At 43.9% G+C, this 15,876-nt stretch overlaps 1 protein-coding gene across 1 annotated transcript in view; it reads left to right on the top strand.

The window, feature by feature from the left end:
- The window catches only part of EPG5 (ectopic P-granules autophagy protein 5 homolog), a 109,838-nt gene that overhangs the window by 57,409 nt on the left and 36,553 nt on the right, over nt 1-15,876 (top strand). Inside the window, exons 25-27 of the mRNA XM_008064987.1 lie at nt 3,680-3,824; nt 7,127-7,298; nt 8,743-8,905. Of these exons, the coding sequence (XP_008063178.1) occupies nt 3,680-3,824; nt 7,127-7,298; nt 8,743-8,905 (480 nt within the window). The remainder of the gene's footprint in view (nt 1-3,679; nt 3,825-7,126; nt 7,299-8,742; nt 8,906-15,876) is intronic.

Here is a 15,876-nt window from a genome sequence, read left to right as displayed (position 1 = left end):
GATGCTCTAGCGATGTCCTTTCATCCTATCTGAGTGTCATTTGAATGGGTCATGTGCATGATGTCATGTATGCCACTGATGGAAGAGGATGGTTACAGATAGTGATGATTGTTCCTGAGGCTTTGTCAATACATACATGATTACATGGAAGGGATAATCCCTTTTTGTCTTCAACATTTCTGTGACTTCACCTGGTGGCTTGAAACTCATTCCAGGGTTTTCTATAACCCATAAGCCTAATCTTCCTCTGACAGTGTTTTTGTATTTTAAATTGTCAGCAGCTGAACACTTGTAAGCAGTCATCTCCCATAAAAAGTGCAGTGTAAGAATTTATAAGGAACTGCACGTTAATTGCGAGGTTAATTGCGTGGCATGGGAAGGAGCTCACGTTTGTTTGGCTTTGAAGACACTGTTTGTCATGGCCACAGCTTGGGTGGCCCATCTGCAGCTGCTTGGTTCCAGGTTTCACGTATCCTGAGCTGTTCTTTCCCCAGCACCCAAAGGTGTCTGTGATCTTGCTTCAGGCCAGAACTTCTCATCTGTTTTCTCTAAGCTTCTCTAGCCATCTCTAGCCATCTGGGGGCAGGGCAGAGGAAGTGGAGAGGCATGTCTCTCCTGTTCCAGTTCCTCTTCTCTAGAGGCTGAGCTCTCTTGACCACTGACCTCAGCACCAGAGTGGAGCTTAGGAACCTCTGGACTTGGGAGCCTGCCACTGGGGTTCTTATGCCTTCCTACTTCCGCACTGTGTGTGTGTTTCAGCTCCAGTAGGTATCTTTGTCTTTTCTTCTGTTTTCTTTTCTTCCTTTCTTCTTTCTTCTTCCTTTCCTGTCCTTCCATGAATATTTATTGAGTACCTTCTAAGTGCCAGGTTCAAAGATATAAAAGAAATCCGATGCAGTCCCTGCCTTCAAGGAGCTTATTGTCAAACAGGAGACCAGACAGTGACAACGTCTTGTGATTGAGACTAGGGGAGGGTGTGCACAAGGTGCTAAGGAGCATAGAACAGTGGCCCCCGTTTCACACAGGCTGGGTGGTGACTTTGAGCTGAGCCCAAAGGACACATGGGAGTTGGCCAGGTGGAGAGAAAAGGCCTGGTGCTGGGTAGTGGTACAGACGCAGTGTGTGCAAAGCCTGGCCTGGTGGGAGAGGGAGGCGTGCTCAGCAAGGGGGATGTGGTGGGAGGGGAGGTGGGGGGTGGCAGTAGAGGGGCCAAGGATCCACGGCGGTGAGTGGCAATGATTCACTAAGGCCGTGAATTCCTTTCTAAACAACTTGGCTGTAGTCTGACGTCTTTCTTTGAGAGCTATGAAATAGCAGCAGTGATCATTTAAGTGGGTGAATGAAAAATATATTGAGGAAGAGTCCATCGCAAGGAATTCCTCATTCCTCATGTGGGTCCCTGGAGGCACTGTTCACAAAGACAGGGAACATGGAGGGGGAGGTACCTGTAGGCCTCGGAGAGAGCAGTCTACCTAGGAGTTATCAGGAGGGGAGATGCTGGGCCAAGATTCAGGAGTGAGGCCCAGAAGGAAGTGTGGGTTTACAGGTAATAGAATAAGATTAAGAAGAGGATGGAAGGAGGAACCTTGGAAACAACCACATTTAAGGCACAGAGGAACAAGGCTGGGAATATAGAGCCCAAGAGATGGAAACAATAAATATGAGGCCGCCGTGTCCTAAAGTCCTTGAGGCAGCTCTACGCTGGGTCTTCCCTGGACTCCAAGCCAAGTCCTTATCCATGGCTCTCGGTGGTTAGAAGTCAGCCAGAGCTTTCCTGGCTCTCTGAGATTTATCCTGAGCTACAGAATTAATTGCTTTATTCTCTTTTTTAAAGCTGGTCTTTGCCATTTGTTCTATCTGTAATTTAGATTCAGAGTTGTTGTCTTTTTATAGTCTCTAAGACATGTTTTTTTCCCCCATCTGAAGTCTCAGGCTTTGCTCTAAACTTTAGCCTCTGTCAGCAGTTATTTAGCACAGTGGCAGAGAAGGTGACATAGCGACCCTGTTTGAAGGAGCCGTGTATACACAGTCGGAGGGCCCTGGATGGGGGCTGAACAGGCCTAGGCACACAGTGCTCAGGGTTGTGGTCAGGGCTGCCTTGGAGCGCCTCCTGGGGCAGGGGCGGGGGTGGGTGTGGGAGTGGGGGTGAGAGGGACTGCCTTGGAGTACCTCCTAGGGGAGGAAATGCCTTGGAGCACCACCTGAGGTAGAACACCTTGGAGTGCCTCCTCCAGCCAGGGAACGCCTTGTGCTGTGGGGTTGGTTTGGAAATAATGATTCAGGACTTTAGCCAGTGTGCTGATTAAGAAGTTAGGGACATTTTTTGGTTTAGCATGATCCTTGGGCCTCTAGAACATTTAAAATCAGAAAAAAGAAAATCATGGTTCACAAAGCCATAGTCCATATTCAGTCACTTGCTATTACAACTGGAAGTAGTTTTTAGTAGTTCATTGATATTTGGCTTTTGTGTTGATCATTAAAGGCAGTCCACCATTCTAATATATGGTGATCGCCAAGGTGAGGTAAATATGGTATTCAGAATATGCAAGGCAGCCCATGGAGTGTGGGACAAGAAGTGTTACAGCCTCTGTGTCTAGTTTTTTCTCATTTTATTTATTTACAAAAAGACTCCATCATATGGAAAAATAGACGGGACAGTATAATGGGCACTGCCCCCCCAAGTGTCCCGTGTCTGTGCCATCCATAGCCATCCACCTCCACCTCCACTGTGCTCAGGTAATGCCAGAGCATCTGATGCACAACAATTTAAAAAGATAAGGATGGAAAGGATATAATCCAATAGCACTTACATCTAAAAAAAATCAGCAATAATTTAATGTCAAATATCTAGTCAGTATTCAGATTTCCAGCTGTCTCACAAGTGTCATACAAGTTTTGTTTATTTTCATAGTTTGAATCAGGGTCTGCATGCTGTAATTTGTTGATTAAAAAAATACTTTATTTTTTTGTAAAACTTTATTTTATTATAGGAGTGTGGGGTGCAAGTGAGTGTTAACTACATAAGTAGGCTAGTGCAGGGGAAGCTTGGACTTTTCACTGGCCCTCACGCCCCTGGTAGTGGACCAGGTGTCCTTTGTGTTGGTTGTGATTAGTTGCTGTGTTACAAGTCTGTTTCATCTCAGCTCCTTCCCTTAACCCTTTTATCCTTGCAAGTTATTTGTTGAAGAAACCAAGTCTGTCTGTAGAGTCCCCCAGTCTGGCTTTTGCTGGTTGTATTTTCATTGTGTAGCTTAACATGTTTTTCTGTCCGCTGTATTTTCTGTAAATTGATAGTTGGATTTAGAGTCTTGATCTTATTCAAATTTGATTATTTTCAAAATATGTATTTTTTTATCTCTTTAAATTTTACTGTTCTTTACTTATGTCTTATAGTGTGCCTCATTTATTAGCTCAGTAGTAAATGTATATAATTTAGAGATACAGCTATAGTGAGACTATTAAAATGATTTTTCTAATCATGGCACACAGTCAGAAAAGTTTTCTAATTACTGCAAAGATTGTTTGAGTGGTCGTTTTAAATGTGATTTATCCTGAGGCTGGAGAACTTTGAGTAGACATTTCATGTTGAAACTTACTGTTCACTTCGTAGTTACATATAGTTTTATATGTGAATATGTGACTCATCTGTCGAAGCTGAAATACTGTTGTTCCCTTTCAGGATCTGTGGGTAGAGTATTTGAACATGGAGCGCATATATCATGAGTTTCAGGAGACAGTTGGCCTGTGGACGCAGGCCACGCTCGAGTCGCATTCCACGCCCTGCAGCGTGTCTGTGCAGCTGGACTTCACCGATCCCCTGCTGGGTGAGCCCTGAGCATCCGCCCCTGGGATGAGTGAATGAGTGATTGGTTCAGAGCCGTGGAAGGTTGAGGCTTACACACTTCTTCCTCCAGTGTGCATTTTTCCTACGATGCTTTGGAAAGACTTTTCCATTTATTTGCACAATTATGTGTAAAGCTGCCCTTTATACATAATTGTTTTTTTACACATAATTGTAATTGTTTTAAAATTCAGAAGGCTGTATTTTTCTTTTATAAACTCTTTTTCTTTGTACCAGGAACCCTTACCATACAAATGGAACATACTTTGAAAGTTTCAGTTGCTTGTTTCTCCCAGTACATTTTCCTAGAGAAACGGTGTTATAAATTATCAATTCGTTTTCTGTGCCAGATTACAAAAGCCCATTTAACCTACAAAGGTGCTGATATTTGGGGTCTTCTATTAATTTTAATTATTGAATATAGTTTTAGAATATGGGATGCATAATAATATTATAATATATATTGTACTAGAACACTGAAATGATTCAGAGAAAGGGAAATTGCTTTCTTACTTCAGCTTCTCCACCAACCAACTTGTTAGTTGTGTGAAGAGAGACAAACAAGAACCTCCCTGGGCTTCAGTGCCTCCATCTGCAAGTTGAAGGTGCTGATAGTCTCGTCTAAGGCTCCAAAATTTTTCCCTCCAACATCCCTCTCACCCTTTTTTCCTGTAATAATAATCATGTTTTTCTGATACAAAAGGTAGATGACTTAGCCTGTAATCCCAGCACTTTGGGAGGCCGAGGCGAGTGGATTGCCTGAGCCTGCGGGTTCAAGACTAGCCCGGGCAACTTGGCGAGACCTCATCTCTACTATAAGAAAAAATAAAAAATAGCCGGGTGTGGTACTGCACATCTGTAGTTCTGGCTACTCAGAAGGCTGAGGCAGAAGGATCACTGGAGCCCAGAAGGTTGACTCAGGGGTGGCCTTGAGCATGCGTGCCTCTGCACTCCAGCTTGGGCAAAGGAGTGAGACTTCTACTCAAAAAAAAGAAGCTAGTTGAACTCATTGGGAAAAAAAAAATCAAACAATATAGGAAGATATTTAGAGGAGAGCATGAAAATTACCCCGAGCCCGACTGTAGATTCTCGTTTTTCTCTTCTTGGAAGTTTACTACCTGGGAAGAAGGAACGTACGGACAGACCTGGGGCCACTGGACACTCTGTGTTCATGCCTTCCCATTTGTAGTGCTTCCCTGTTGCCTAGACACTGCCCTCAGAGGTGGACTGTTTTCTTTGGAGTTAAGCTAGTAATTGGTAAAGCCCTTTGCTTGTTGTAGGCGCTGTTCCAGTACTTTCTCTGTTAACTCAGTCCTCACAATAGGCAGCATGGGTTATCCCTGTGGAGCAGATAAGATGCCCAAGCTATACCCGGGTTAGGCAGCTTACACAGTGGGCCCATGGCTGGTGTGGCAGAACAACCTGACTCTAGAGCTCTCCTGCCCACCACTTGGTATCGTACTCCTTGTTCCTGGTGATCAGTACTGGTTGCAATTATAAACAAAATGAGGATCTAGATTTCTAAGTAGTAAGTTTAGGTTTTTCTCAAATGATAGTCAGTTAGGTGATAATTCTATCGAATGATTGAACTTGTGGTTGTGGTTGATTATAAAAAAAACTAACTTCAGCATCTTTGTGCCACCAAGTTCTTTTTTTTCTTGAGCTACATTTATTTCGTTGGATTCAAAATTTTTGTCAGTTGTGGTCCAGAATGGTGATTGCAGTTAAATGTACTCTGAATTTAATTTTTTCCTTTTACTTTGTACTTACAATATTATTCTTGGTTTTTCTTTTAAGTTACATCGGACTTGAAAGGGCTCCCAGTCTTCCTTTAGCGTCATGGCCTATAATATTGCTTGAAGGAACTTTAACACAGTCACAAGTCTCATCCAGTGGTGAATACCCAACTTTGTTACATCTGTGCAGAGGGTGGTGGTTCTGGTGGAAAAACACCAGCCATAAGGGACAATGCTGCACTTGCCTGTTTGGAATGTCAAGTTCCATCTCTTTGGGGAACAAACAATACAAGTCTCTTTATGCCAAGTAAAGTCATAGTTGTTAAATTTTCTTTAATTTTTCTCAACCAGAATAGAAAATTGAATGTTACATCTGGAATGAAATCGGAAATTCATAGTAGTACCTTAAGTACTTGTTGACGTGATTTATTGACTTGACATTCCTTGACCTCTTCCTTCCTCTGTTAACTTGAAAATAAACGGGTTTGTAGCAGTGTTTTTCTTCATGGTATTCATTCCCCACTTGCCATGTGGTATGTGTGCAGTGTGGTGAAGGAAGAGGGAGGGAGGATAGGAGTTTTATTTATTTATTTATTTTTTGAGTCAGAGTCTCACTCTCACCCAGGCTAGAATGCAGAAGATCCTTCTGTCTCAGCCTTCCAAGTAGCTGGAACTATAGGCATGCGCCACGATGCCTGGCTAATTTATTTTGTTTTATTTATTGTAGAGTTGAGGTCTCACCATGTGGCCCAGGCCGTTCTCGAACCCGTGGGCTCAGGCAGCCCTCTCACCTCCACCACCCAAAGTGCTGGGATTCCAGGCGTGAGCCACCACACCCTGCTCGGATTGGAGTATATTGGATAGCTCTCTGTGGTCAGCTTTGTGCTGGGTATAGAAATGGCGAGCATTTACATTTGATGAACTGTATGAGACCATGTACACTGTAGGGCAGAATTTCATGGTACAGATCTATCTTTATTTTTTTGTACAGCACTGGACTGCTTATTTGGACTCTATAAAATATTTGTTGAGAGAGTGAATAAGTAAATGACTGATGGTCTCTTCGACTCCATAAATAGAAGTGCTAAGGGAGCTGAGGACCATGTCTTCATTCATTTTGTCTCCTGCTACTCCTCACCTCCTATTCAAGCCTAGACCAGTTTCAGACACTTGACCCAGCTATATTCCTTAATGCCCGTTCCTTCCCACATTCCTATGACTTTTATCTGGCTGATGGCATTGTACTCTTCACTGGGCTGCCTGCCTCTTAGACCTGCCTGTTCACCAGATCTGTTAACCAGCTGGTGACGGCATCCAGCTCAAGTGGGCTTGGAGCAGTTCATAAGCTCCTCTTGATACTACCATTAGGTACTGACTTCTCAGCATTTCCTGCAAGTCCTGTCTAGGTCGTGACTTCACATTGCAGCTGCAGCTCTTTCACTGCTGTGAGACTCTCACCTTTTGGCGGGTAGGAATTTTGTTGAATGGCGCCTCTGAGCTCCTGTTATCTCACTCATCATTCAGTTGACCCGACTTCATTTTCTTTCAGCGAAGGAGAGGGTTTTGAGTAACTTGCAGAAGCATGAGCCTCCCCAGCCACCCCTAGCCCTGCACCCAGTGAGGCCTCCCGTGCCAGTGATTGCCTCAGCCACTTTACTGAGTCAGAAGGATGCCACCCAGCTGGTGTGCACAGATCTGAATCTGTTGCAACAACAGGCCAGGTGAGAGCACTCTCCCTCAAGGGTCATGTTCCGGAGTGGCTGCTTTGACAACCTGGGTGATTTAGGACCCGGAGTGGCTTTCTCATCAGCATTTTACTGTGAGGATAATTTGACCAGACCAGCCCAGATGGCTAACTCAGTAAGCCGAATTGTGACAAGTCTTTTAACTTCACATTGAAATTATGTGGTATTCTCACAGACTGTCAATTTCACATTTCCTGTGGTGGCACTTGTGAGTGTCAGTGGTGCCAGCCAAAGTTTTCTTAGGCTTCCCTTGAGGAGACGTTGACACTGAAAGGTGGTTGGAAGAGTACGAAATGAGATTTCCTTTCTTTTGTCACTGCTTCACTGCTGTGCTCTCTAACTCTTCATTTCATTTCCTTTTTTTTTTTTGAGTTGGAGTCTCACTCTGTTGCCCAGGCTGGAGTGCAGTGGCACAATCATGGCCACCGCAGCCTCAACATGCCGGGCTCAGGCAATCCTTCCGCCTCAGCCTTCCAAGTAGCTGGAATTGCAGGCACACGTCACCACACCCAACTAATTTTTGGTTTATTTTAGAGATGAGGTCTTGCCAAGTTGCCCAGGCTGGTCTCGAATCCCTGGACTCAGACAATCCTCTCACCTCCACTTCCCCAGATGCTGGGATTACAGTCGTGAGCCACTGTGTCTGGCTCTGACTAATTCTTCATAGTCTTTAAAAAACTGACACAGGCACTTGATTGAAGTGTGGGAAAGTCATCGAGTGTCTTAAGTTCACCTGGCAGACACAGAATGATCAGCCGTTAAAGGTTTTGACCGCAGCTTGCGATCTTGTGAGAAGGAGCATGTGTGGAATAGTCTGTTGTATTAACAGTCAGTGACCCATAGTTTTACAAGTCATATGTGAGTTAATTAGCAGTTTGTCCTTGGCTGTTTTTGGTCCAGGCATTTGCTGCATATGTGTTGGGTGCTCATTCAAGCACCTGCCCATTCATGTAATAATACATACAGTTCTATCCGTATTGACACCCCACATGCCCAGCTGGCTTCTTGGTCTTTAATGTTTCAGTTGAAGTTTCTAATATCTAAAAAAGTCATGGGCATTTATAATGAAGGCACCCCTTTGGGATGAATAATTAGGATAAAATCCTCACTTGTTCTTGTGTACTTAAGGGCCCAGGTAAAAAACATCATTGCTATCACATGGGCTCTTAAATGGAGCTTTGATTCTAACTGACGCATTGTCCCACTTTTCCATGAGGCTTTTCCTTTGTTTCTTGGCTTTCTGCTTAACCTGTCTGCCGGGGATGATTCGGCTAAGTCTCGGCCCGCAGACCTTTGGTCTTATTACTATGGAGTCTGTGTGTCTTGCTGTGCTGTAGGGCTGGCTGGGGGTGGCCATAAGACTCTGTTGTGTATCCGGCCTCTCCCAAGACTTCCCTTTACCTCCCGATGTGTATTTCAGAACTGCAGCCCTGCGGGAATCCCAGCAGGTGGCCCTGGATGGGGAGTTGTTGGACACGATTCCCAAGCAGTATGTGAATCGGGAGGAACAGACCACACTGCACTTGGAGTGCAGAGGCAGTGGTGGTAAGAAGTGCCAAGGAGCTGCAGTTGTAATGGTTCAGGTAAGGTTGCTTAAATTTCTTCAGAATTTAAGTTGAGTTCCTAATGTTGGCTTATCACTGAGAAAGACCAAAAGAAGTATATAGCACATTACCTGTGTCCCAAACATGTCATGGTTTTGGGGGAGTGAAAACATACACGCAGACCTAATTACACATCTTCATAGGCAGCAGGTGAGTCCTATGAGACAGATAATCAGAAAGGAATTCCAAGAACGGCAGTCATTGAGAAGATTCTTAGAGAGGAGCTTCTGCTGATCCTTAAGCGATTTTGGTGACACTGGCTTATGCCAAGTAACGTCATATCTGTTAAATTTTCTTTAATTTTTCTCAATCAGAATAGAAAATTTAATGTTACATCTGGAATAAAATCGGAAATTCATAGTAGTACCTTAAGTACTTGTTGATGTGACTTATTAACTTGACATCCCTTGACCTCTCCCTTCCTCTGTTAACTTGAAAAGAAACGGGTTTGTAGCAGTGTTTTTCTTCATGGCATTCATTCCCCACATGTGGTATGTGTGCAGTGTGGTGAAGAGAGAGGGAGGATAGGAGTTTTTTTTTAGTTAGAGTCTCACTCTGTCACCCAGGCTAGAGTGCAATGGCATGCTGATGGCCACTGTAGCCTCTACCTGCTGGGCTCAGGCAATCCTTCTGCTTCAGCCTTCCAAGTAGCTGGAACCACAAGCATGTGCCACCATGCCAGGCTAATTTTTAAAAAAAATTTATTATAGAGTTGAGGTCTTACCATGTGGCCCAGGCTGTTCTTGAACCCGTGGACTCAGGCAATCCTCTCGCCTCCACCTCCCAAAGTGCTGGGATTCCAGGCGTGAGCCACCATGTCCTGCTGGATAGTAGTTTAGTGGATACCTCTCTGTGGTCAGCTTTGTGCTGGGTATAGAAATGGTGAGCATTTACATTTAATGAACATATGAGACCAGTTTCTGTTAAAAAGACTGTGAAAATGCAGGTGCCATGATGTCCCTGTGGGGTCAGGGCCACATGAGTCTGTCTCAGAGGTTTGCAGGTGGCAGTAGGAATTCACATGGGAGAAACTGAGCGGTCATAGGTGCTCTGGCTGTCTGCCTCAGACATGGGAGCCCCTGAGACAGACGTAGGGGGCAGCTTAGTTGGGTGGGGCCTGTCAGTGGACGAGGGAGAGATGTGCAAGGCATGACTGTAGATGGGACCGCCTCTTGTGCTGGCATTACAGGCGGAAGTTGGATCTGGGGTGTTATGAACTCCAGAGTGGAAGCTTGGCTTAAGCTGGCATGTCACGGTACTTTCTCTGTGCCAAACCCTGCCAAATACTTTAGTAACTTCTTTTATCCTTGTTGCCACCCTGTGAGGTGGGTACTGTCATTATTTCTCAGATGAAGAAACAGGCACAGAGCAGTTAAGTTTCACACTAAGTTGCCACAGTCAGGGAGCGGCAGTCCTGGCTCCGAGTGAGGCCACACTCTTGAGTCTCTGAACTCATCTCCATCTGGGAGTGAAGTTGGTGTCCCCAGGCTGGGAGAGAAGAGCTGGACATGGGCACTGCCAGCTCCAGCATCCATGTGCACACAAGTGGCTCTTTTTTGCTAGCTTTTGGAAATTGGAGAACATTTATTTTGCTCACTCTTAGTTGTGTTTCAAAGCTTTCTCTTCTTGTTGGTAAATCCTCATTTTAACTAGAATAGAACTGAATTTTAAAAAATCTTTTGCGTTGTTAATTCTGAAGTAAAAAGAAACACCTTTTCTAAAATACTTTCAAAGTCATCTTGATTGGAGGGAGGTCAAAAAGAAGATAATTTATGGTAAGGATTGATGTGAATGTGGCTTCAATGCTTCTACAAACACATAAAAATTCTCGTGCTTTTCTCAAAAGGAGAATTGGCAGTTGCTAACATTGCTTGAAGAAAGAGAAAAACATAGTAAAGGCCAGACGTGGCAGGGGGAGCTTTCCTAGAAGCCTAAGAATTTCGAAAGTGACTGTGTTTGTGGCCATAACCTCACCAGAAATAGTAACGTTTCCTGCCAGCCTCCCTCGTTGCCTGTTGCCCTGACTTCCAGCTCCATCTGGGAAAGTCAGGTGCCTGGGAATCCCTGCATACAGCACCAGGAATTCAGTATCGATAGTAGCATCTACCGTAACCTGATAATGCAGATGTACCAGGGGAATTCAAAATGTGAACGTTTACAGTCTGAGGCTTAAGTAAGATTTCTCTTGAAAGTTATATGTAAGCTAATTCAAACTGTCCCAGAAGGTATTTGCTGGTTGGTACTTCTAGGAATTGAAGATAAGATGATTACTTTTTTGTCTGCTCATTAGTATCTCAGAGCAAGGTAAAAGGAACTTGAAACTCTGAACTGCTGTGAAGTTGGGACATTATCTCTGTGCAAGTCAACTAGCTTGCTCTGATTTTTGGCCTAGAGTGTTCTTGGATCTGTAGCTGTCCATCACCCAATGGATGGTTGTAGATGACTTTCATTTTGGAAAGAGGTGTTAATGGAGGAGAGGGAGGATGAGTTCCAAATGTTTATGCCTCATCATAAAACTGTCACTGGGAGAGTATGTCTTGCAAAAGGTAGTCATGTGACTTTTATATGTAAAACGTAGAATCTGCCTGCATGTGTCTTTCTGCCTACCAGCTGTGTTGGAGTTCTTAATCTGGGTCTGTGAATGGTCTTTAGAGGGTTGGGGAAGCCCCTGGAAGGGTATGTACAGTATTTTATGGAGGGTTTATCCCTCCAGTAGATTCTCAGAGTAGTGATTAGGAACTCACATGGTGATGGTCTTTTTACCATGTGACCCAGGCGATCTTCCAGAATTCTGTCTTGAGTTCCAAGTCTATATTTCTACCTGCCTCCTTAGTATTCAACCTGAATGTCCCACAGAAACCTCAAACTCTATAGGTCCCAAATGATTCCCATCTTTACCTTCCAAACCTGCCCTTCCTGTAATTCCACTCACCTGCTTATAGAGATAGAGACCCAGATAGAGACCTGGGCATAGTATGCTTTCTATCTAGTTGCTTTGAAATCGTGTTGGTCCTGCCCCTGAGCTGGTCCTACATGGATTCCCTCTCTGTTTCCATGCCATTGCCCATGGCAGGCCCCTCACTGCTCCCCAAAACTACCTGTTAGGCTGCGTGTTCACAGCTCTCACCCTGTCTCACCCATTTTCCATCCTGCCACCAGCCATTTCCAGGCTAAAGCACCACACCAGCTCTCCAGTATCTAGAAGGAATATGCCCCCTTAGGACTCTTTGTAATCTGTTCTTGATCTTTTTCTAGAGGCTTCACTTATCCTCTTTCCTACTTCCCAAAAGTTCTGTGTTCTAGCTGCTTGGATTCTCTGTTGCCCAGACCCAGCACGCAGTTCATGCCTCTGTTCTTGCGCATGTACTGCTTTGGTCTCCCACCCAGCTCTCATCTCCAACCCAGCCTTCTGTGCTTGGTTCTGGCCACACCTCTCCTCGAGGTCTTTCTTGACCGCTCTGGTCCCATCTGGAGGTTCCCTCCTTCCCTCCAACTTGTGCTCTGTGTTGTCGCTGTCACTTGCCCTTTCTTCCTGCCAGACGGAACTCTTTGGAAGTAGGGCTTCCATCCTCTTCTGTATCCTGTACCACCTAGCACAGCTCTGGGCACATGATAGGTGCCTTTTAACAGCCCTTTAATGAACCACTGAAAGCCACCAGCATACCACTCATGAAGTTGCCTTACAACTTGATCTGTATTATAAGTGAGTCTACTAGGTTTTGAGTCATACAAGGTCAGGGACCCTGTCTTATTCATGTTTGCACCATCAGTACTGTGCATGGTCAGTACCCCAGGATGGATGTGTTGGAATGAACAGCTCTCGCTTGAGCTGCACAATTCACAGATAACTTCCCTGATTGTAGCTATTGCAGGAATTTTGTACATATTATTTGTCTGTGAAAGACATCAGTGGAGTTGGGACTTTTTCCTGCTGGAAGTGAGCAGTTCAGTCTTTGACTGTGCTTACCCTTGGCTAATTTAAGCAGCTTTATGGCTTTTCACTCAGATCTCAACTTAAATATGATACACTGCTCACTTGTTGACTTCACGTGTAGGCAAATACCTGCTGGTGTTTCATCTTGGAAGGCTGTGGGGATAACTGGGCTGCAGCCACCTTCTGTCCAGGCCCTGCTCATGGTAATTCTTATCACTTGCGTGTCCCAGGCACTCTCCTGTCCCAGGTGTTGTGCTGGGTTCTTTGCTTACTTTATTCTGCTTAATCGTCACAGAATGAGGATAGTTGAGAAAAAGCAGATTCAGAGACACCATGAGACTTGGCAAAGTCACACAGCTAGGGAATAGCTCGGCTAGGGTTCAAACCTGCCTTTGTCTGAATTCAAGACCTGGGCTGTTTCCATTCAGTGTCGCCACTTCTGGAGACTTGCAGTGTGGTTCTGAGTAAGATGTTCAGCATGGTTAAATCTCATATCAGTGAGCAAGTGCCTTCTTTTTCAGTGATTAGAGAATCCATGGTTTGGATTGATTTTTAAAAATTAGCTTCATGGGAGATAATTTTATATTCTAAATATTTTTAATGACTCCTTTATAAACATTTCAAATTATATTATATAAATATTTTATTACTTAATATAATTTTTCTGGGAAAGAATGTCCTGGAAATTTCCAGCTGACTGCAAGTGTTTGAACTATGTGTAGCTTGTTTGGGGTACACAAAAGCCAAATCTGTTTTATGGGAAGTGAGACGTGCTTCTTCTGTGGTCTCCCTCTTGATGGAAGCCTCCGGTAATGCAGTGATAGTCCCTGGGGAGAGGGGGTGATTTATAATTGGGTTTCTTTTGTTGTGCTTTGGTGTTATGGGCATGTTTGCTGGACCCAGGACTGATTTATTATCATGTGAAAAATGCATTCATTCCTAGAAATGGAAGATGGAAAAGACCCATTGAGGGCCTCACATTATTGTGAAAACTTGTTGAAGGATGTGCCTTGTTCAACTTTCAGATTTCTTTGTCTACTTGAAAGGACCCAAGTGGAGAACTTCCACCACATTGCTTTGTTCCATTGTCTACAACTTCTTGTAATTATGGACTGGTAGTTGTTCAGCAGCTTTCACTTCCATGCCAGTAAGAAAAAAACTTTCAACAGTAGTGGGAACAGAGGACAAAAATAAGTAGACTGGAAAACCAGAAGAATCTGGGGATTCTTTTTGTGTGACAGCGTCTAAACTTTCCTAAGCCAGTTGGCTTATTTTAGTAGTTTCTGTTGCATGGGTGGCAGTAGAAAAGTTTGGGCTCCAAAGTGGTTTTAGTTCCATCTCTGCATCTTCCAATTCAGCTGCCCTCATATTCTCTGTGTTTTCACGTCCCTTCACACTCACAGTTCTCCTTCCTCCTCTCAGATATTCCTTCCCTCTGTTTGGCTGCTTCCTCTCCAGGCCCCCAAGGCTACTCAGTGACAAATCCCAGCAGTTGGTGGCATACTGGACAAAAAAATTGACTGCACATACTCCTAACCATATTCACATTTAGGCTGTTAAACATTGGGTTGTTACTAATTCATTATGGAGTTAAATGCAAGTAATTTAACTTTTGTAAATTTTTCATTTCTCAAGTAGTGAAAATTAATTATTGTTAAATTGTATGTTCTTGGGTATTCACTTTCATGCATTTTGATGTCATACAGCTTATTTTTTCTTTAAAACAAGAAGTTTTATAAAGATTTTAATACAGCATTGGTGAGTTTTGAAGAAAAAAGTTATCATCATACAATCATAAAAGGGGTGCCCAGTGTGATGTCAGAGCTGTGCTGTGCTAGGGGGTTCTATGGAAGTGAAATCAATAGGACCACTGCCCTTGAAGAACTTCTGAGAAAGAATTTATGGTCATAGCCCTGGGCTGCATAAGGGACACAGGGCCTCAGTTACATAAATGTTATGAATTCAATATTTACATTATTTACAAAGGATACGCATAACTATTGCAGTGGTGGCTGAGGACTGGCTTCGGATCAGTGCGCATCAAGGGAAGATGTAGATCCCACTGTTCCCATATGCTTGAGGAAGACCGTTGGAAGAGAGTAGGATTTAAACTCCTGCTTTCCAGACTTCCTGTCTCTCCAGCATTCTCTGCTGAACCTGCACGATGGGCCCAGACTCCCCAGCCTACGTCCCAGGCCTCCTCCCTGCCTCATGGTGTGCCTTCAGCCCCAGCTCCTGGCATCAGCTTGGCTGAGAGCCTTTCTCTCTTTCTCCCCACCCCAACAGCTGTCCATTGGTTCTGTGTTGTGTTGCAGCCTGGGCCTAGGATGTCCTCTCCTTTTCTTTGCCTCGGTCCACATCTGACAAAATCATTAAAGATGAACAAACAAAACCAGTGTCATGTAGGTCACTGTCAGTTAGGGAAAGGCTGTGTTAATCATCCCATCAAGTAAGAAGGGCATCATCTTAAAAAAGGCGTAAACTTAAAGTTGAAATACATTTAATTTTTTTAAAAATAATAAATGCCCAATAAATGCTCCTTATTTTTAACATCTTTACTGAGAGCCAATAAAAATTTTATCAAAGATCAGTTTTCAGGAACCCTGAGTTAGCCAGTTCTCTCCTAGGCATACAGTTAATTTGGGTACTTTCCCACATTTTATCCTATCTTTTTGGTTGTTTTATAGTTATATATATATTTTTTTCTTTCAAAATGGCACGTATTTTGTTAACAGCATCTGTGTCATCCTCTTCTTGTGCTGGTGTGCACATGGCCCCGTGTTTTGCATTGAGAGTCATGTGTGTTAGGTTACAGTCAGGGAGGCGGGATGGACAGAGAATATGCTGGATGTGCTTCAAGAGAAGCCTCGGTGGAAGAAGACACGGGCCTGTTTCTGATGAGGATTTGAGCAGTTCACAATACAAATGAAATAGAACGTACCCTATGCAAGACTTTGAACCACTGACAAATTAATTCAAGGCCATATCAGTTTACAAGGCGACCAAAGATAGAGAT

The sequence above is a fragment of the Carlito syrichta genome, unplaced genomic scaffold (assembly GCF_000164805.1).
Source record: "Carlito syrichta isolate Samal-C Ts95f unplaced genomic scaffold, Tarsius_syrichta-2.0.1 Scaffold308121, whole genome shotgun sequence".
Taxonomy (NCBI): Eukaryota; Metazoa; Chordata; class Mammalia; order Primates; family Tarsiidae; genus Carlito; species Carlito syrichta.
Note: the sequence above shows the minus strand (reverse complement) of the source record. Positions and strands in the feature narration are given on the sequence as shown.